This window comes from Narcine bancroftii, chromosome 12 (genome assembly GCF_036971445.1).
Source record: "Narcine bancroftii isolate sNarBan1 chromosome 12, sNarBan1.hap1, whole genome shotgun sequence".
NCBI lineage: Eukaryota > Metazoa > Chordata > Chondrichthyes > Torpediniformes > Narcinidae > Narcine > Narcine bancroftii.
This window is the reverse complement of record NC_091480.1, coordinates 99,202,530-99,223,087: the sequence shown is the minus strand read 5'-3', so window position 1 is coordinate 99,223,087 and position 20,558 is coordinate 99,202,530. Positions and strand designations below refer to the sequence as shown.

The window sequence follows — 20,558 nt, the reverse complement described above, 5'->3', positions numbered from 1 at the left end:
ATTGATTGGGATTTTGCTCTGAAATGGTTTGACTGGGATCTTATTGTGCAGGTTTCAACATTCAAGAAAAATTTGGATAGGTACATGGATGGGATGGGGATGGAAGATTATGGTCCAGGTACAGGTCAGTTGGGATTGGCAGAATGAATAGTCCGGCACAGACGAGAATGGCTAAGGGCCATTTTCTGAGCTCTAGTGCCCTATAGTTCTATGGTTTAGATTAGGTTCTCCCAGAATTGGGGTTAGTTCTATGGTTTAGATTAGGTTCTCCCAGAGTTGGGGTTGAACTGAGCATCTTTAATGGGATCTGAGTGTGTGATGGGTTTGAAAACCTGAATGTGTGGGCTTGGAATGGAATTTAGATCAGTTGAAATGATGCAATGGCTGGTTTGGGATGTCACTGTTTAATTAAATTCAACCCTGCCCTGTAAATGGATTAATTCAGGGGTTAGATGCTTGGAATGGGATCTGCTTATGTGGGAACTGCACCGAGATCTCATTGAGTTTGGGATCTTACTGAGCAGACGATAGGTACTGTTCTCACTGTGCAGGCAGAGTGCTGGGATCTCACTGTGCAGGCAGTGAGCTGGGATCTCACTGTGCAGGCTGTGAGCTGGGATCTCACTGTGCAGGCTATGAGCTGAGATCTCACTCTGCAGGCAGAGTGCTGGCATTTCACTGAGCAGGCGGTATGCTGGGATCTCGCTGTGTGCTGGGATCTCACTGTGCAGGCTGTGTGCTGGGATCTCTGTGCAGGCTGGGTGCTGGGATCTCACTGTGCAGGCAGAGTGCTGGGATCTTACTGTGCAGGCTGGGTGCTGGGATCTCACTGTGCAGGCAGAGTGCTGGGAGCTCACTGTGCAGGCTGTGAGCTGGGATCTCACTGTGCAGGCTGTGAGCTGGGATCTCACTGGACAGGGAGGGTGCTGGGATCTCACTGTGCAGGCAGAGTGCTTGGATCTCACTGTGCAGGCTGGGTGCTGGGATCTCACTGTGCAGGCTGTGTGCTGGGATCTCACTGTGCAGGCTGGGTGCTGGGATCTCTGTGCAGGCTGGGTGCTGGGATCTCTGTGCAGGCTGGGTGCTGGGATCTCACTGTGCAGGCTGGGTGCTGGGATCTCACTGTGCAGGCTGTGTGCTGGGATCTCACTGTGCAGGCTGGGTGCTGGGATCTCTGTGCAGGCTGGGTGCTGGGATCTCTGTGCAGGCTGGGTGCTGGGATCTTACTGTGCAGGCTGGGTGCTGGGATCTCACTGTGCAGGCAGAGTGCTGGGAGCTCACTGTGCAGGCTGTGAGCTGGGATCTCACTGGGCAGGGAGGGTGCTGGGATCTCACTGGGCAGGGAGGGTGCTGGGATCTCACTGGGCAGGGAGGGTGCTGGGATCTCACTGTGCAGGCAGCCTGCCAGTGCAGGAACAGATAGATAGTGATTTCTGTCATGGAGGGTTACACGACATTCACTTTGTCTGGTTTCTGTTTTTGTTAGTTTTTGTATTAAAGAGAATCCACCCCTTCAGTGGACAGATTGAAACACCCTTCAATGGACGAACCTTATTGATCATTTCAGGTGTGGCATCAACATGGCTGGCATTGGGATAAGGCATGAGCAGATTGTAGACATTGATCCATGACTGGGCCCACATGTTACCTGACAACACAGAAAGATAATATTAAAACATGCCAGACACTGGTCCATTCTCCCCTTCATCTGCCCAGATCATCTGCAGAAACTGCTGTGGAATCAACATTGCTCTTTGCCCAGTTACTGTGGCCCATGGGGATCACTCTTGCTCAGGACCTGTTTGAAGTCAGAGTTATACAGCACACAAAAGGCCCTTTGGCCCAGAAAATCCACGCTCTCTCATCTGCCATCTGAACTAATGTCCGCATTACCTCCCTCTTTAATTCCATGCTTTTCTAAAGGTAGCACGGTTAGCGTAGCAGTTAATGGCACGTTATTACAGCGCCAGTGATCTGGGTTTGAATTCAGCACTGTCTGTAAGGAGTTTGTATGTTCCCCCCATGTCTGTGGGTTACCACTGGATGCTCCAGTTTCCTCCCACCCTCCATAAACATACAGGGTTGGTAGGTTAATTGGGGGCAGCTCAGATTTCAATGGCTGGAATCACCTTCTGCCATGTTGTAAATAAAATAAAATTAAAGATGCTAACTTTCCTCAACCTTCTCTGCTCTACATAAAACAACTCTCCAATCTCTCCTCCAAGCACAGTTTTGGCAACATCCTAGCGAATCTCCAATGCAGTCACACCTTTCCTGGAGTGTGCTGTCTATAAAATGCACAAGCTGTGCAATAATGTGAATATACTTTCAGGATAACTCTCCTGTTTTACTTGGCTCATATCAGAAATCACCTTGCAGCAACCGTTCCATTAGGCCATGAGACATATATAACCACATAACCATTACATCAAGGAATAGGCCAGCTTGGACCTTCTCATTCTTGCTGAACAGTTTCTCCCACTGACCTACAGTCAACCTGTAACCCTCCATTCCTTTCCCGTTCATATACATATCCAACTTCTTAAATGCTAATATCAAGCGTGCCTCTGCCACTTTGTCTGGAAACTCGTTCCACATACCCACCACTCTCTGAGTAAAGAAGTCTCTCCTCATGTTTCCTTTAAACTTTTGCCCCCTAACTCTCAACTCATGTCGTCTTGTTTGTATCTCCCCTTTCTTTTTTTAAATTTTTTTTATTTTTCACCCTGTGAACCATATCAATCAAAATACATACAAATATTTCCCTCTTAAATATACACAGTGGCATTTTCTCCCCTTTTTTCCCCCCTACCTTCCCTCCCCCCTTCCCACCCCCCCTCCAAACCCATTTAACGTTCAACATATACAATACAATAAAACCATTAAACAATGTCATCACACAATGAAAATAAACAAGAAAATTGTGTCATCTACTTTTACACACTGGATCAAGTCATTTTGTCTTCTTATCACTTTAGGGGGTGGAGGTCCGCAGTAGGCCCTCTCCGTTGTGTTCCATGTACGGTTCCCAAATTTGTTCGAATAATGTGACTTTATTTTTTAAAATATATGTTCTTTTTTCCAATAGAATACATGTATTAATTTCCATGTACCATTGCTGTACTCTCAGGTTCTCTTCTGATTTCCAAGTTGGCATCATACATTTTTTTGCCTCAGCTAAGGCTATCATAAATCTTTTTTGTGCTTCATTCAGTTTGAGGCCTAATTCTTTACTTCTTATATTACTTAGAAGAAAGATCTCTGGATTTTTTGGTATGTCGCTTTTTGTGATTTTATTTAATACCTGATTTAGATCTTCCCAAAACTTTTCCACTTTCTCACATACCCAAATTGCATGTACTGTTGTTCCCGTTTCCTTCTTACAGCGAAAACATCTATCTGATGCAGTTGGATCCCATTTTTTTAACTTTTGGGGCGTGATATATAACCTGTGTAACCAATTATATTGTATCATGCGTAACCTCGTGTTTATTATATTCTTCAAAATTCCAGAGCACAACTTTTCCCATATTTCATTTTTTATCTTTGTTTAAATCCTTTTCCCACTTTTGTTTGGGTTTATAGCTTATTTCATCATTTTCCTTCTCTTGCAGCTTGATGTACATGTTTGTTATAAATCTTTTTATTATCGTTGTTTCTGTAATCAGATATTCAAAGCTGCTTCCTTCTGGTAATCTCAGTCTGCTTCCCAATTTGTCCTTTAAGTAGGCTTTCAGTTGATGATATGCAAACATTGTACCATGAGTTATTCCATATTTGTACTTCATTTGTTCAAATGTTAATAAATTATTTCCCAAAAAACAATTTTCTATTCTTTTGATTCCTTTTCTCTCCCATTCTCTAAAGGAAAGGTTATCTATTGTAAAAGGGATTCGTTGATTTTGCATCAATAATAATTTTGGTAGTTGGTAATTTGTTTTTTCCTTTCTAAGTGAATCTTCTTCCATATATTGAGTAAATGATATATCTCCCCTTTCTTAAAGGAAAAAGACTCTCCACCTCTAATAATTTTAAATACCTCAATCAAATCCCCTCTCAACCTTCTATGCTCCAAAGAATAAAGATCTAACTTATTTAATCTTCCCTATAACTTAAACCCTGTAACCCTGGCAACATTCTAGTATATCTTCTCTGCACTCACTCCAATTTGTTGATATCTTTCCTATACTTTGGTGACCAGAACTGTACACAATACTCCAAGTTTGGCCTCACCAATGCCTTGTACAATTTTAACACAACATCCCAGCTCCTAGACTCAGTGCTCTGATTTATAAAGGCCAATGTACCATAAGCTTTCTTCACCACCCTATCCACATGAGGCAAGAGCCCTGGACCATCTGGATAACAAGACTACAAACATCAGGCTACCATTCATTGTCTATAACTCCACCTTAAACACTATGATCCTAAATACATTCATCCCAAAATTCTGAGACCCTGCTCTCAGCATCCCCTATGCAACTGGATTCATAACTTCCTGTCCTGACAGACCATAATCAGTGAGGATCAGTAACAACACCTCCTCCATGATCACCCTTGACCATCTGTACTCTGCCTCCTTCTGTAATCCTGTTACACCAATGACTGTGTGGCCAAACACCGCTCCATCTTAAATTTATGAATATCACCGCTGTCATCGGCTGGATCTCAAACAGTGAGGAGCTGGGGTATAGATGAGAGATAGCAGGACTTCTGGCTTGGTGTCAAGACAACAGCCTCTCCCTCAATGTCAGAGAAACAAAGGAGGTGGTCACAGACCTCTAGGGAGGAAGGAGCTCACTCCCTGGTATGCATCAACAGTACTGAAGTGGAGATGGTCAACAGTTCCTTGGAGTGAACATCTCCCGTGATCTGTCCAGGTCCAGCCATGGACAATGTGATGGCCAAAATAATGCACTACCATCTCAACTTCTTCCAAACAACTCAAAAGGAACACCCTGAATGGTTCTCTTGCTAATTCTCACCCACTTCTTGTGTTCTTGTATGTATTTCCTTTCCATCCTTCAGCTCCCTATCTCAATCCCTCTGACCCAAGTCTCCACAGCTCAGGACCAATGTTATTTGTAGGTTGAGGCTGAATGGCTTGTGTGGCATTGCACTGAAGCAAGCATGAGGACACAGAGCGGACTCTGACTAAGAAATGAGACCCACTTTGAATTGGGATAACTCTGAATCCAACGCAATGCCTCCCCAGATGTAACGGTTCATCTTACCCAAGAGATGGGCTGGTATTGGTCCCTTCAGGTTGATGTACTTGCTCCCATATTTCTTCAACAAAGCTCTCCTGACATAAGCATGCAGGTTGTGGTACAGAGGCTTCAGCTCATTGTAAATGTTCTCCAAATTTGATTCAAAGGTTGTGGAATCATAGAGGGATCTCCAGAAAGCTCCTGTATCAGTGTGGCCTGGCAAAACAGAAATGGGAATAAAATGGAGACCAGGCAATGAACATTATTTGATCAGATTATAACAGTGGGGGCACTGGATGGTGCAGTGGGATTCGTACAGTCAAATCTTGGTCCACTCCTGAGTAGATATGGACAAAAAAAATCATCGACTAATGTTGGTGCTAATCCCACTCACATTACTGGAGAATTGGTTTCAAAAAATCTGAGGTGCATTGTTCCTTTCCTGGAAACGTCCCAGTCCCAGTACTGCGTAGAGGGAAGAGGATTTGGGTGTCTATCTCTAGGCTGGGAGTGTGGGGTGAGGCAGTGCGCAGGGTGATTTACTCTCCATCTAACCGATACTTCCCTGAATTAGAACTCCATGGTAGGGCAAAGTAGAAGTGGTGTAGACAGTGTTGAGTGGCACAGTTAGTGTTGTGGTAAGGCACAATACTATTACAGCGCCAGTGACCAGGGTTTGAATCCAGGGCTGTCTGAAGGAGTCTGGTCATTCTCCCCATGACTGCATGGCTTTCTGCTTTCCTCCCATGTTCCAAAGTTGAAAGGGGTTTGGTAAGCGAGTGGGTGTAATTGGGTGGCACATAGGCCACCCAAAATAAAAAATAGAAGGCGATTTACCCTTATTGAATAAGAGTTGTCCTTGTTCTGGGAGTGTGTGAAGGCTTGGTTTAATAGAGAATTTGCTCTCTATTAAACCTATATTTTTGGACCTTTATTGCCAGGATCCTATTTTGTGTATTTTTGTTTTGTTTTTTTAAAAAAATTCCTTACAACATTCTAAATTAAAATATATCCTCCATGTCCAGGATGCAACCCACCACCTGCAGACCTTGAAGAAGGGTTCAAGCCCTAAACATTGGTTATATATCTTTGCTATATAAAGCCCACTATTTGACCTGCTGAGTTTTTCCAGCATTGTGTTTTACATGAGTGCATCCAATCCGTGTCATTAATGAGAAGGCTGAACAGACAAATCTGTGTGACAAATTTGTCACACAGACAAATCAGCAGTAATTGTATTAGTAGATGCTGCAGCATGCGATTTCCAATGTTCAAACTCTCCCTTGACAAAGGAATGCTGGTCACTAAAACCCCAGGCCTCTCTTCACCCTTGGTACTCACCATTAAGTCTTGCTGCCTTGTTGCTCAGCTGGACATATTTCTTGAAGTTGTTCCTCATTTTCTTCCCTGAAGCATCCCTCCACTCTTTCCAGGCAAACAGCAGCTCATCGTAGTCATTTGAGGTGGCCAGGATGTGTGTCAGATCTGTGGGTGACAAGAGAACCAGGGCAACAGTTACTGAGACATTTCACACCTGACCACACAGGACAAAACTCCGCACCAGGGGCAGACAGCTTGGCTTTTCTCATACCTCAAGGAAGGGCTCAGGCATGAAATGTTGCTGATATATCTTTACCTCCTATGGATGCTGCGAGACTGGCTGATTTCCTCATTGTTTCCCATTTGCTCTGGATCATGGGTTCTCCAGAGTTTCCAGCAGGCTTTTCCTTTGTGAAGACAAGCAGGAAGTATTTCTTTGCCATTTTTTCATTCCTCATGTAGGTTCTCCTGCCTCTGTCCAGAGGGTCTACATTTGCCCTTGCGTGTCTATACTTTTAATACACACCTATCCAAATTCCTGGAGCCTGTTTCCATGTCTCTTATCAATATCCATTTTCCCTTTTTTTAAACATCAACTTCTTGGTCATCCTTTGTTGTAATCTGAAGCACTCCCAATCCAAAGATTGTCTCAGATTGACTCCTGTCACACATAGACTTGCTTTGTCTGAACATAGAACATTGTATCACAGTACAGGCCTTTCAGCCCACAATGTTGTGCCGACCCATATAAACCAACTCAACAATCTAAACCTTCCCTACCACATGCCCATAACTCTCTACTTTTCTTGCATCCATGTCCCTATCTAAGAGACTTTTGAATATCTCTACTGTACCATCCTCCACCACCACCACACCTGGTAATGCCCCAGGCCCCCACCACTCACTGTGTAAAAAATGTACGGCTGACACTGCCTCTAAACTTTCCTCCCCTCACCTTCAACAAATGTCTTCTGGAATTTTCTACTGTCCCTCCCAGGAAAAGGGTGCTAGCTTTCCACCCTATCTATGCCAAATTGTTATAAACTATATCCTCAGATAGAAAATGACTGTTAACTTTTGTAATCTGTGGTTGGGCTACCTGTCCTGTTGTATTTTCATCCTATATTCTTTCTTTAAATGTCAGCCATGGTCTGCCTACATGGAGTTCCCAATTCCATCCCAGCCAACCTGTCATTTCCATAAACAATGAACGATAATCCTAGAAAAATTAATGTAACATTTCATCCATTGTGATTACCCTTCACGGCAAGATTGTTATTTAACACTTTCTCATACTAAATCTAAAACAGTCTGATCCCTTGGCATTTCCTTAACATAATGAACAAGAGCAGCCATTCTGCCATTCTCAGTCGGGACCGAAAACCACCACCCCCTCCACCGGGCCCAAAGCACACTGAAGGGGGGGCCATGTGCTGAACTCGTAACATATTTTTATGTTTTTTGTGTGATTGGTAGGAGAGAATTACAGAGGAACCGACTGAACTTGACAGCACATAACAGGCCTTTCCAGCTCATGAGCCTGTATCACCTAGTTACACCCAAATAACCTACAGCTCCTGGTACATTTTGAATGTGGGAAGAATCTGGAGCCCCTGAGGCAAAGCCCATGCAGACATGGGGAGAATGTACAAATTCCTTACAGTCAACAGCGGGTCAAACACCGGTCTCGAATGCTGGTGCTGTATCAGCTAACCGTGTCGCCAAGGGAGCCACAGCCAAAACACGGCGGGTCCAGAGATCCATCCCATGTGGAGTCCAGAAATGGAACCATAACATTCTAGAGTTAGCGTGTCACTGTAGAGCTCGTCGAAAGAACCAAAGACTTGTTGATCCAAACCAAGGCTTTTATTAGCAAAAGACAGGTGGCCGACCAGTCTGGAATGATCCGACCTGGCTCGGGACACAACCTTTTAAGGCCCAGACAGTAGGCTTGGCTAAGCTCTCAGCCAATCGCTGTAAGCACAGTCTAGATACTGTGACTATATACACTATATACATTGGTGATAGGTCTGTACTATCACAGTCACACAGCGTGGAAACAGGACCTTCAGCCCAACTTGCCCATGCCGGCCAAAATATCCCTCCCACACTGTGTTTGGCCTATATTCCTCTAACGCCATCCTATCCATGTATCCAACTAAATGTCTCGCAAACATTGCAATAGTACCTGTCTCAAACCACCTGCTCTGGCAGCCCGTTCCATACACCCACCACCCTCTGTGTAAAATGTTACCCTTCAGGTTCCTGTTAAATCTTTACCCCCAACCTCACCTCACATTAAAACTATGTATAGATAGAAAGATTTTTTACGTCTCTGTGAGATCACCCCTCATCTTCCTATGCACCAAAAAATAAAGCCCCAGCCTGCTCAACCTCTCCCTCAGGCCCCCGATTCCTGGCAACATCTTTGTAAATCTTCTCTGCACCCTCTCCAGCTGGACAACATTGTTGGTATTAATTTGATTTGCTGAACCAATATGGAGATAAAAGTCCCCTATGATTACTGTAACATCCCTGTTACACACTCCTCTAGTTCAAGTTCAAGTTTATTGTCATCTGATTGTAGAAGTACAATCCGACCAAACATGCAGTCACACAACCGGACCTAGCACACGTGCAGACAAATGCTACATATGCAGTATGTACATACATAAATAAAAATAAATAAATATTGTTTAATACACAGTTGAGGCTTTCAGTGAGCTGTTCATCAGTCGTTCAACATTCTCACTGCCCGTGGGAAGAAGCTGTTCCTCTGCCTGGCGGTGCTGGCACTGATCCTCCTGTATCTCTTCCCTGACTGGAGCAGCTGAAAGATGTGTACGGGTGGAAGGGGTCCTCAGTGATTTTGCATGCCCTCTTCAGACCGCGATCCTGGCAAATCACATCGATGTGGGGAGGGAGACTTCAATAATCCTCACTTGTTCTTCTTTCCAAGGTCAGGAAGGATGCTGAACAACCCAAGGACCTGCTCACACTAAAATCATCTGAGACTCTCATATTCATGAACCAATATTTAGTTTTTATTTGTATGAATGAATTTTTGCCCTGAATATGTATTGATTGTCTGTATGTGTGTTACGTCTGGGTGTTTTGCATCGAGGACCAGAGAATGCTGTTTCTTCGGGGTGTTCTTGTACAATCAGATGACAAAAACTTGACTTGACTAGTTCACTACTTCATACTATGTTCTACATCAACAGTATTATTGGAGGCCAATAAAGAGTTCGACACGTGCTTCCTGCTTTTTTTAAGTGTCCACACAGACCAATTCTATCTTCACCTCATGTTATGCCAAGACAAGATCTTTTCCAACAGCTGTAAAGATACCATCACTACCCCACCTCCCTGTCCTTTTTGTCTCTCCTTCCTGTAAAAATGGCCACCAAAGCCTGTTTCATGGGGAGCCCCTCTCCCTCCAATGTATCCATCTAATGTACACACTCCCACTGTGAGCTTGGGGCCCTCTGTGGTGCAGCTCCTGTGCACTCCCAGTCTGTGTGCCTCCTGGATGTGTGTCTCCAGTTTTGTGCACACTCACACTGTGCACCAGGAAGGGTATTACACACTTATACTGCTCATCAGGAAGGGTGTTGCAGGGGGGGCGTGGCAAGATGGCGTAGGGAGCGGACGTGCCTTCCCGGTCTCCCCCAGGCAGTTATATAAATACCCGTTTTAAGAATATTTCTTTTCTGTTAAAAGTCTTTGTTTTGTTTATCAATTGTTTTTAGTTTAAAATGGCAACAAAGATTAAGGAAAATAGAGTTCAAATACAGAACAAAACTACACTCTCCGACTTTGGAAGAAACTCGGCCTACTTGCCCAGACAGAACCACGGAGTCAAGGCTGGAATTTTCTTAAGAACGGAGCTCATTAATTGGACTGTCGGATAAGCTGGCCTTGGACACCCCTCTGAAAGATGGTGATGAATATTGATTTGAAATGTTTTATGAAGATAAATTGCAGTAATTGGCATTGGTTGCCCGTGAGTTTTAAAAATCCAGATAACATTAAAGTTTATTAGTGATTTTTTTTGGATGGAATATCGGAAGGATGAATTTATTATCTATAAATACAGAACAAAATTACATTCTTTGACTTTGGAAGAAATTTGACCTATTTGCCCAGACAGAGCCGGAGTTGGTGCTGGAATTTTCTCAAGAACAGAACTTATTAAAGTTGATTTCGGACTCCTTTTTGAAAGATGGCGACGAATGTTGATTTGAAATATTCGAAATATTTTCTGAAGATAAACATATATATGGAACTCCTTGACCTGCAATAAGGTTTATCAGTGATTTTTTTTTGGATGGAATATTGGAAGGGTGAATTTATTATCTGTGAGTATGCATACATTGCAAACAGATTTTAATAGTTTTGAAAAGGTTTTTTTTAAACTAAACAACAAGATCGGTTTAATATTGAGAAAATTGGAAAAAATGGAAACTTTATTATTAAATTTGGAAATTCAGTAGAAAGAAACTATGAACAAGATTGATGATTTATAAAATTAAAGTCGAAGGAGCAATGTCCAAGAAGAGTTAAAATTTTTAAATAAGTTTTTCTTGAAAATAAAAAATTATTTCAACTTAATATTGAGAAGATTGACAAAGTGGAAAATTTGGTATTAAATTGGGAAACACAGAAGAAAGAACTTATGAATAACATTGATGCTTTAGAAGATCAAGACCGAAGGAATTATGTTCAAGAAAATTTTAAAAGATTTGAAAAAAACTTTTTTTGAAAGTAAGCTACAAATTCAACTTGAGACTGAGAAGAATGGAAGATTCGGTGTTGAACTGGGATGTTCAGAGGTGTTTTAATTCAGTGGATGAAATTCAGGAAGACTTGAAAAAAAATTTTTAAAAAAGCTTTTATTGATTGTAAACAATGTTTAACTCAGTGTTGGGAGGGTGGAAAGGGTGCAAAATTTAATATAAGTTTGGATTTTCAAAAAAAAGAGTTTATGAATAAGATTGGTTAAATTGATGGACCGGGGTTTTATGGATATAAGAAATGATGATTTTTTGGTTTCTACGTGTATTTTGTCTGCCTGGGGGGGGGGGGGGGAGTGGTACTTCTGCCCCCGAAAGTCATATGGCACTTGTGGTTTATACCACACCCATTTGGGTTTTTGGGAATTAACCACCACAAGATGGTTTCCTAAGGGGTTAGGGGAGGTGGGGGGGGGGTGAAAATTTGAAAATTATTTAGTATCTATTATGTAATATTATACTAAGTCAATTTGAAATGAATGTATGGAGATACTATAAATAAATTTCAAAAAAAAAAGGAAGGGTGTTGCACACTGTACACTTATACTGCTCATCAGGAAGGGTGTTACACACTCACACTGTACATCAGGAAGGGTGTTACACACTCACACTGTTCACCAGGAAGGGTGTTACACACTCACACTGTACACCAGGAAGGGTGTTGCACACTCACTCTGTACATCAGGAAGGGCATTGTGGTCTCAGTCTGACCTGTGGCATTGATAGGACCCAACATGCGCTTTCCTGTTTGTGAGGTTGTGCGCCGTTATAATGCAGGGAAGTTTAAACGGTGCTTCATTAACAAGTGATCAAGTTGGTGAAACTGTTCCACTGTGGAGGCTACGACTTACCAGGATCCAGAGGATGGCAAGTACCATTTTCTCGACAGACTTTGGCAGTACTGTAGGTGGTCTCCATCTCCGACAAGATGCTGTTGTACTGGAAAGAGGAAAGACCAAGTATTAAATAGAATCATTGTCCTCCTGTATGACCACACCACGTAAAGTACAAACACTTCAGACGGAAGCCGTCAGCGAGATGTTAAGCTTTCAAAACCTGGGCACCACTGGAAAGTAATTCTTGGTGTGATGTTTCACCAGAGGTGTCCTGAGCAAGTAACTGCAGTTTATTTTGGAGCTGATATACTGCAGCCTCCCTGCACCAGCAATGGGGTTAAAATGTATTTCAGGTGGTGGGTGGAATGCCACACACATGGCTGCTCTGTCCTGGACGGTGCTGAGGTTCCTGACCATTGGACCAGCATTTATCTGGCAAGTAGGGTATGTTCCATCACCCTGCTGCTGACCTCTGGATGGTGGGATGGGGTTTGGGGTGTCAGGAAGTGCGATCATCACAGAATCAGAATTTATTGACATGAACAAGTCAAGGAATTTGCTGTTTTATGGCAGCATCACAGGGCAAATACAGTAGTGCCCCTTTACCTCGGGGGGGGGTTGTTTCAAATACAGTAGTGCCCCTTTACCTCAGGAGGGGGTTGTTTCAAATACAGTAGTGCCCCTTTACCTCAGGGGGGGTTGTTTCAAATACAGTAGTGCCCCTTTACCTCAGGGGGGGTGTTGTTTCAAATACAGTAGTGCCCCTTTACCTCGGGGGGGGGTTGTTTCAAATACAGTAGTGCCCCTTAACCTCAGGGGGGGATGTTTCAAGACCCCCAGCGGATGTCTGAAACTGCGGATAGTACTGAACCCTGTTTATATTATGTTTCTCCCTATGCATACACACCTATGATAACATTTAATTTATAAATTAGACACCATAAGAGATCAACAACAATAACTAATAATAAAATAGAACAATGATAAAAATATACTGTAATAAAAGTTATGTGAATGTGGTCTCTCTCTTTCTCCATTTAATATTTTTGGACCGCAGGTAACTGAAACTGTGGAAAGCGAAACCATGGATAAGGCAGGAACCTCTATTTTGCTCTAAATTACATTACAAAATAAAATAGGAGTATGTAAGTCCATGTCTGTGGTTCATTGTCCATTCAGAAAATTGATGTGTCACCGAGTGCTCATCTTCTGGCTCCTGGACCTCTTTCCCGATGGTAGCAGCGTGAAGAGGGCATGGCCTGGGTGGAGGGGGTCCTTGAGGATAGAGGCTGCTTTCTTAAGAAATAAAGTTGTACATGTCCTTGATGGAGTGAAGACTGGTGCCCATGATGTTGCTGGATGAGTTCACATCTCTGCAGCTTTTCCATGTCCTGTGAATTACAGTAGGGCATCCATCTCCTAAATTTCTATTGTTGCCACAGTGTCCACGCGGTAGGTCCAGTTCTGTTTGTGGTCACTGGTTACCTCCAGGATGTTAATGTGGATTGGAGGGGGGGGGGGGGGGTACTTGGTGACGATAATACAGCTGAATATCTCAGGTCAGCGGTTAGAGGCTCACTTTTCACTGTGGCCATCACCTGCTATTTCAGCACACGTTGGGATATCGTCTCAGCCTTGTTTCATACAGGTGAGGGCTGCTCCACTCGACCAAGAACTTCAAAAAGAATTGAACATTGTGCAAACAAGCCTGCTTCTGGGCTTATACAGAATTGAAATAGGCCATTCAGCCCAACTTGTGCATGCTAACTGAACTAGTCCCATTTGGCTACATTTTGCCCATATTTCTTGTTCACTAATTATTCTCTTGGCACCTACCCCTGGGACTGCAGGAGATGCTCCACTTGCTCTTACAATTTGGTCACCTACCTACATTTTGCTCACACCTTGATGAAGGGCTGAAGCCTGAAGGATTGGTTATGTATCGTTATCTTTGCTGTATAAGGTCCACTGCCGTGTGGGGTTTCTCCAGAACTATGTTTTTACTTTAACCATAAGGCCTGCAGACTTTTGTGTTTTCCTCTGAAGAGGGAGTGCAGGCCAACAGGCAAGAGATCCAAGGTGGGTATGGGTGGAGGGTAGAAGAGATGGGAATTGATGGAGGTAGGAGATAGTTCTCTGAATGGAGAGGGAAAAGGGATGGGGACAGAAAAAAGAGGGAGAGGGAAAGAAAGACCCTCAGGGATAGGGGTTATCAGAAATTGTAGGTCAATGTTAATGCCATCCAGAAGGAGGCTGCTGAGATGAAATTGTTCTTCCAATTTGCAGGTAGCCTTAAATTGGCAGGGCATGGAGAATCATATCGGTGTGGGATCTCCTGCACATTTTCCCTGTCCTTCTCTACCCCTACATGTAACAAGGACAAGATTCTCATCGTCCTCACCTAACATATGACCAGCATCTGCATCCAACATATTATCCTCTGCAATTTCCATCGCCTGCAAAGTGATCCTGCCACCAGACACATTTTCCCCTCCCTCCCTTCTCCACTTTCCACAGGGTTCGCAGCCTCTGTGACACCCTTGTCCACTCATTCCTTTCCACTAATGGTTCCCTTGGCACCTACCCCTGTGACCACAGGAGATGCTCCACTTGCCTCCCACATCTCCTTCCTGACTACCATTTGGGGCCCAAAACAATCCTTCAAGTGAAGCAACATTTCACCTGTGAATCTGCAGGGGTTATCTCCTGCATCTGGTTCTCAAGTTGTGGCTTCTTCAAGAATGAATAAACTGGTCACAGACTGAGAGATCATTTCATTGAGCACCTCCGGTCAGTCTGCTGCAGCAGCAAGGACCTATTTCAATTCCACACCCCACTCCCACTCTGATATATCTGTCCATCGACTCATGCACTGCCAAACTAGGGCTACCTGCAAAACAGAGGAACAACACCTAATATTTTATCTGGGCGACCTCCTGTTTCTATTGGGCCCCATTCTCTCTCTCTTTTCCTATCCATCTGTTTCCTTTCCTCCAGCTCCTCATCCCTTTCTTCTCCATCAGAAATTTACCCCCTCCCCATCACCACTGCTTTTTTTTCCACCCTTATCCACCTGTTGGCCTGTGCTCCTCCCCCACCCCTTTTTCCCTCCTCTCCTCTCCTCCCTCCACCTTTTTATTCATGCTCCTGTCAGCTTTTTGCCTCAGGCCCACATCATTTTTACTACTATGCGCGTTGCATGACTTGCTGAGTTTCCCCAGCACTTCTGGGTATTACACTAGAATTTCAGGGTCTGCAGAATTTCCTGTTGAAGTGCATTCAGTGAGAAGCTGGTGGAGATCAGTCAGGGACTTGCCCATTCCTGTGGTAATCCTGACCTTCACCAGAAGTGTGGATTTCCTGTCATTTCTCAGCCACGGCCATTAAAACTCATCTCACCTTTTGCCTCATTCTGCAGACCTGAGGATTATACTTCCAGCTAATCCAAGCACTATTTAAGGGTGATGAGGCCTTCTTTAGGCATCCTTCTAGAGAGATGGTTCCAGACCGAGACCATTCTTGCATGAATAAAACTTTCTTTAACCTCCTCTGTCCCTTTTACAAAAAGCCTTAGAATCATCAGAAGGGAAGAATAATATTGGGAAAGTGCTTCAGAGAGTTCTTCATTCCACATGATTTAAGGTTACATTTAGAGTGTTATATACTGAGGAAGCCTGGGACTATTTTATGCTAGAGCATGAACATTAACACTAGAAGAGCCACATAACTTGAGAGTGGTGCAGGCACAGTGAGACGCTTTGTATCAACGTGCAACCCAGTGGCTGAATGTGAATAAAGAAATGTGCTGTTAAATTTACAATCCTTTCTAGTGTTCATTAAGACCTCCGATGGTACAACCCGGGCACAACATAGAGCCATGAACTGTGTGTTTAAAATTTCAACCCGCAGCACAGTTACAGGCACTTCCGGCTCAAGACCCCCGACCACCCAAATTCATCGATTGACCTACAACCCTTATGTTTTTTGGAGGATGGGAGGAAACCAATGCAGAGATGGGGAGAACGTACAAAATCCTTACTGACAGCATGGGATTCAAACCTGGGTCAGTGTGGCACTAACCACTATACTAACTGTGCCACCCCAAACTTTTTTGTTTATTAATTGCTGTATTTTATTACTGTATTTATTATTTGCAATTTTATATAAATGTAAATTTTAAATACATTTTAAATTCGTGAGGTGCTTTGGTGAATTTCTCAACCAGTCTGCAGAATGACTGATGCTATTCATTACTAATTTGCATTAAACAGTAGGAAATTCACGTCAAGTGCCTCACTAGAGAATTATGAAGCCCTGTCAAATGTCACAGATACAAAACGAAAGCAATAAGGATATAAAATGCAAATAGTGCCTCATTTCAATAACTACATAACTTAATTAGCGATTTGCATCAAATGATGAAAATAAATATCATTCATTTCATCAAATGGTCAGTGAACATTTCTCAAAAAAGGGCTCCAACCCGAAATGTTCACTGACCATTTCCTTGATGAGGGCCTCAGGCCCAAAACTTTGGTTCTGCACGTTTATCTTTGCTCTATAAAGGACACTGTTTGACCAGTTGTGTTCTCCAGTGTCGTGTTTTTACTTCAACCACAGTGTCTGCAATCTTTTGTGTTTTACTGCTGACCATTTCCCTCATGGTTGTTGCCTGACCTGCGAGCCTCTCCAGCTTTCCATTGCTTTGCTAGCAAATACTGACATCTACCTAACAGAGCAGGAGTATCCCCTGGACACATTCCTTGACAAGTCTCTCCCACGAACAGGCCAGGAAGGCACGGTTAGCGTAGCGGTTAGTGCAGCACCAGTGGTCGGGACTGGGGTTCAAATCCTACACTGACTGTAAGGAGATATATGTTCTCCCTGAGTTCCCGAGTTTCCTTCCCACTGTTCAAAACGTACTGGCGGTTGTAAATCAATTGGGTTGTGATTGGACGGCACAGGCTTTTGGGCCTAAATGGTCCGTTACAGTGTTGTATGTCTAAATTTAAAAGGCACACGATCAAACACAGATTAGCAGTGAAGGCTGCACTCCCACAGATTTATGGAGTGTGGATCAAATCCCATCACAACTCCTACTTCCTTGCTTCCATATAGTTTTGACTCTCAGTTGTGTTCGAGTATGCTTGGAAGTGGAGGTCCAAATGATTGTTGTTTCATTTACAGAAGCATTTGGAGGTATGGAGATGGAGTGTCACCAGCAGACACCTTAAAGACCTGGAGAGGTATCACCAAATTACACACTGCAAATTCTCCTAAAGCCTCAATGGGACAAGTAAGCCAATGCAGCAGCATCTCCCAGCCCTGGGCTCGGAATTACACTCAGCCAGATCATATAGTGCAGATTGCAGAAGAAACACATCGCCGTCCAAACCATCCACTCACTTCTTCCATCAAACAACCTGCCTTTCCGTTTCAAAATCATCTGGTTCCACACAAGCTTCCTTGGCCATCACCGAACCCATAGGAAGGCAATGGAAGCAATTCGCCCTCACGGTCACAGGGCTGCCTGAATGGAAGGAGTTTATGTGACAGTTACACGAGAGAAAACACACTGACCTCCTTCACTTCTGGGTCAGAAAGTGCCGCCCGTTCAATGTCACTCAGTTTCTTCAGAATACGTTTGGTTTCTGGGTTCTGGAAGTCTGTGTAATCAAACTGGCGTGCTTTCAGCCCGTACTGGAGTGCATGTGTAGACATCTCCAGGCTCTTCTCCAGCTGATGTAAGAAAGTCATTCATTAGATGTTATCCTGCTGTGACATAGGGAGACACAGACACACACACACACACACACACACACACACACACACACACACACACACACACACACACACACACACACACACACACCTGTGCACATGCATCCAATACCCTCATCCACAGAGGCAAAAAGATCCTGTGTCACCTCCCCCACACCCTCCATCCACCCACAGCCATGTATTCACCTGGAGACATTTCATTAAAATTCCTATGAGATTTCCATTGGTTAGGCTCTGTTAAAATTGGCTTCAAATCTGAGATTCAATTACGATTAGTTTCCAAGTGATTTGCATGATCTATTGGCTGTTGCCACAGTTTGCTTGAGATCAGTTCCAGGATCATTGCAATACTATATTGTATGTCAATTGGGGTTGTGTAGCAGAAGTCCAAAGTTGGCAGAGATAATGGTAACTAGTTTATTATCACACACAGAAGTACAATGTACATTTGTACTGTAATAATTCTTACTTGCTGCTGCCAAACAGAGACTTTTGCACCTATGGTATAAAAAAATCAATTGTGAATTGTTTGAACTTGATAATGATGTTAAACAAGAAAGTCTGTAGATGCTGGGGTCAAGTGCAAGGCACAGGTATGCTGGAGAAGCTCAACAGGAATCCACAGCATCGCGCAGCATCCACAGGAATGAAATGGCCGAGGATGTTTAGGCCTGAGCCTTTCGTCAGAAATCTGGAAACACAGCTGGAGGAAGGTGGAGGGAGGAGGAGAGGAGAGGAGGGGGAGGGGGGGGAAGGGAAAGCAGAGGAGCTCAGGCTAACAGGTAAATGGATACAGGTGGGAGGGTGGGAGAAAGAAGCTGAGAGGTGATGGGGAGAGGGGCAAGGGCTGAGAGAAAAAAGAGTTAAGGGGTGGGGAGCTGGAATAAAGGTAACAGAGGGGTAGGAAAAAAGAGAGACACTGGGAAGGGAGTTAACGGAAATTGAACAAGTTGATATTGATGCCATCTGGATGAAGACTACCAGAATGTTAGTGTATTGCATTAGACTCCAGCATCTGCAGCCTTGTTTAACTACTGCTGCCCTCTCCCTTCAGTATGACCAATGTACTGGGCTCTGTGTATAGGCACAGGGGAGGAACATACCATGATCTGGTTATTATGGTCAGTGATGTTGGTGTTATATGTCCAGGAGGACTCTGTGTAGTCGTACCAAACCTTCTCTGTCACTTTGTTATATTCCTCTACAAAGAGCTCGGCATCTTTTTCATTTGTGTTTTTATCTGTAAGAAATTAGAAATAGTACAAGTCAAGGAAATGACCATTGCATTTATGCCAGTTAGGTTGGTGAATCAGCCCTTGTTGGAGTGCATCACCCACCAGAGAGTTGACAGAGGTGGATGTTCTAGTGGAGGAGGGGATCACTGAGGGAATTCAACAACTTAGGGCCTACGATGTTGCTGAGTTTAGAGGGAATGATCTGTGGGGGAGAGGTTGGACAAAGTGGTGTTGTTTTCTCTGGAGCATTGGAGGTTGAGGGCTGACCTGATGAAGATTTATAATAGGGGAGACAGTCAGAATCTTTCCCGAGTAAAAGCATTGCACTTGGGAAGGCTTCATTTAAGGTGGGGGGAGTTTAAAGGGCATGTGTGGGCCAAGCATTTTTTACAGAGTGATGGGTGCCTGGAGCAGTGGTGGAAGCTGGTACAACAATACTGTTTGAGAGCTTCGAGATAGACTTCACTGTTTAAACAACATTTATTTATTTTTATATTTGTATCTATTTACTGCACATGTATTGTTTGCTTGGACGTTTGATTTCATGCTTTGCACCGAGCACCGGAGAACAGATTCATTAGGTTTTCCTTGTACAGTTGGATGATGATAAACTTGAATTTGAACATGACTACGTAGGAGATGGAGGGTCATGGATCAGGTGAATTGGACACAGACATGATCATCAACACAGGCGCACCCCAAGGATGCGTGCTTAGCCCACTGCTATACACGTTATACACCCATGACCGTGTGGCCAGGCACAATTCCAAGGCCATCTACAAGTTTGCTGATGACATCACAGTTGGCAGAATCACCAATGACAATGAGGAAGCGAACAGGAGGGAGATAGAACAGTTCATTGAGTCGTGTCATGCAAACAATCTTGTGCTCAATGTTAGTAAAATCAAGAAGATGATTGTGGACTTCAGAAGAAAGTCAGGGGGACATGACCCAGTTCTCATCAAGGACTCAATAGTGGAGAGGGCCAAGAACTTCAAATTCCTGGGTGTCAAGGATCTGCCCTGGAGCCTCCACTTCGATGTAATCATGAAGAAGGCTCACCAGTGGCGAAGTGTTTGAGGAGATTCAGTATGAACCAAAGACTCTCGAAACTTCTACCGTGTCCTCTCTTATGAGCCTGGCCCTCCAAAATACCACCAATTAACCTACAACTCCCATATGTTTTGAAGGATGGGAAGACACCAGACCACCCAGAGGAAACCAACACAGACACGAGAGAATGTACAAACTCCTTACAGACAGCCATGGATTTGAACCGGGGTTGCTGGCACTGTGGTAGCATTGCACTAACTGTGCCATTGGAAGCTTCATTCATCTTAAAGAACCAAATATGATCCTACAACCTACATGGATTTGAAA

At 43.7% G+C, this 20,558-nt stretch overlaps 1 protein-coding gene across 7 annotated transcripts in view; it reads right to left on the bottom strand.

Annotated features, from left to right (window-relative positions):
- Positions 1 to 20,558, bottom strand: part of ace (angiotensin I converting enzyme (peptidyl-dipeptidase A) 1) — a 135,400-nt gene that overhangs the window by 76,064 nt on the left and 38,778 nt on the right. For all 7 annotated transcript variants that reach the window (XM_069905138.1, XM_069905136.1, XM_069905139.1 and 4 more), the window contains 6 exons: positions 19,047 to 19,183; positions 17,743 to 17,901; positions 12,178 to 12,265; positions 6,552 to 6,695; positions 5,235 to 5,426; positions 1,551 to 1,648 (listed from right to left, as the gene is read on the bottom strand). In XM_069905138.1, coding sequence (XP_069761239.1) covers positions 1,551 to 1,648; positions 5,235 to 5,426; positions 6,552 to 6,695; positions 12,178 to 12,265; positions 17,743 to 17,901; positions 19,047 to 19,183 — 818 coding nt within the window. The remainder of the gene's footprint in view (positions 1 to 1,550; positions 1,649 to 5,234; positions 5,427 to 6,551; positions 6,696 to 12,177; positions 12,266 to 17,742; positions 17,902 to 19,046; positions 19,184 to 20,558) is intronic.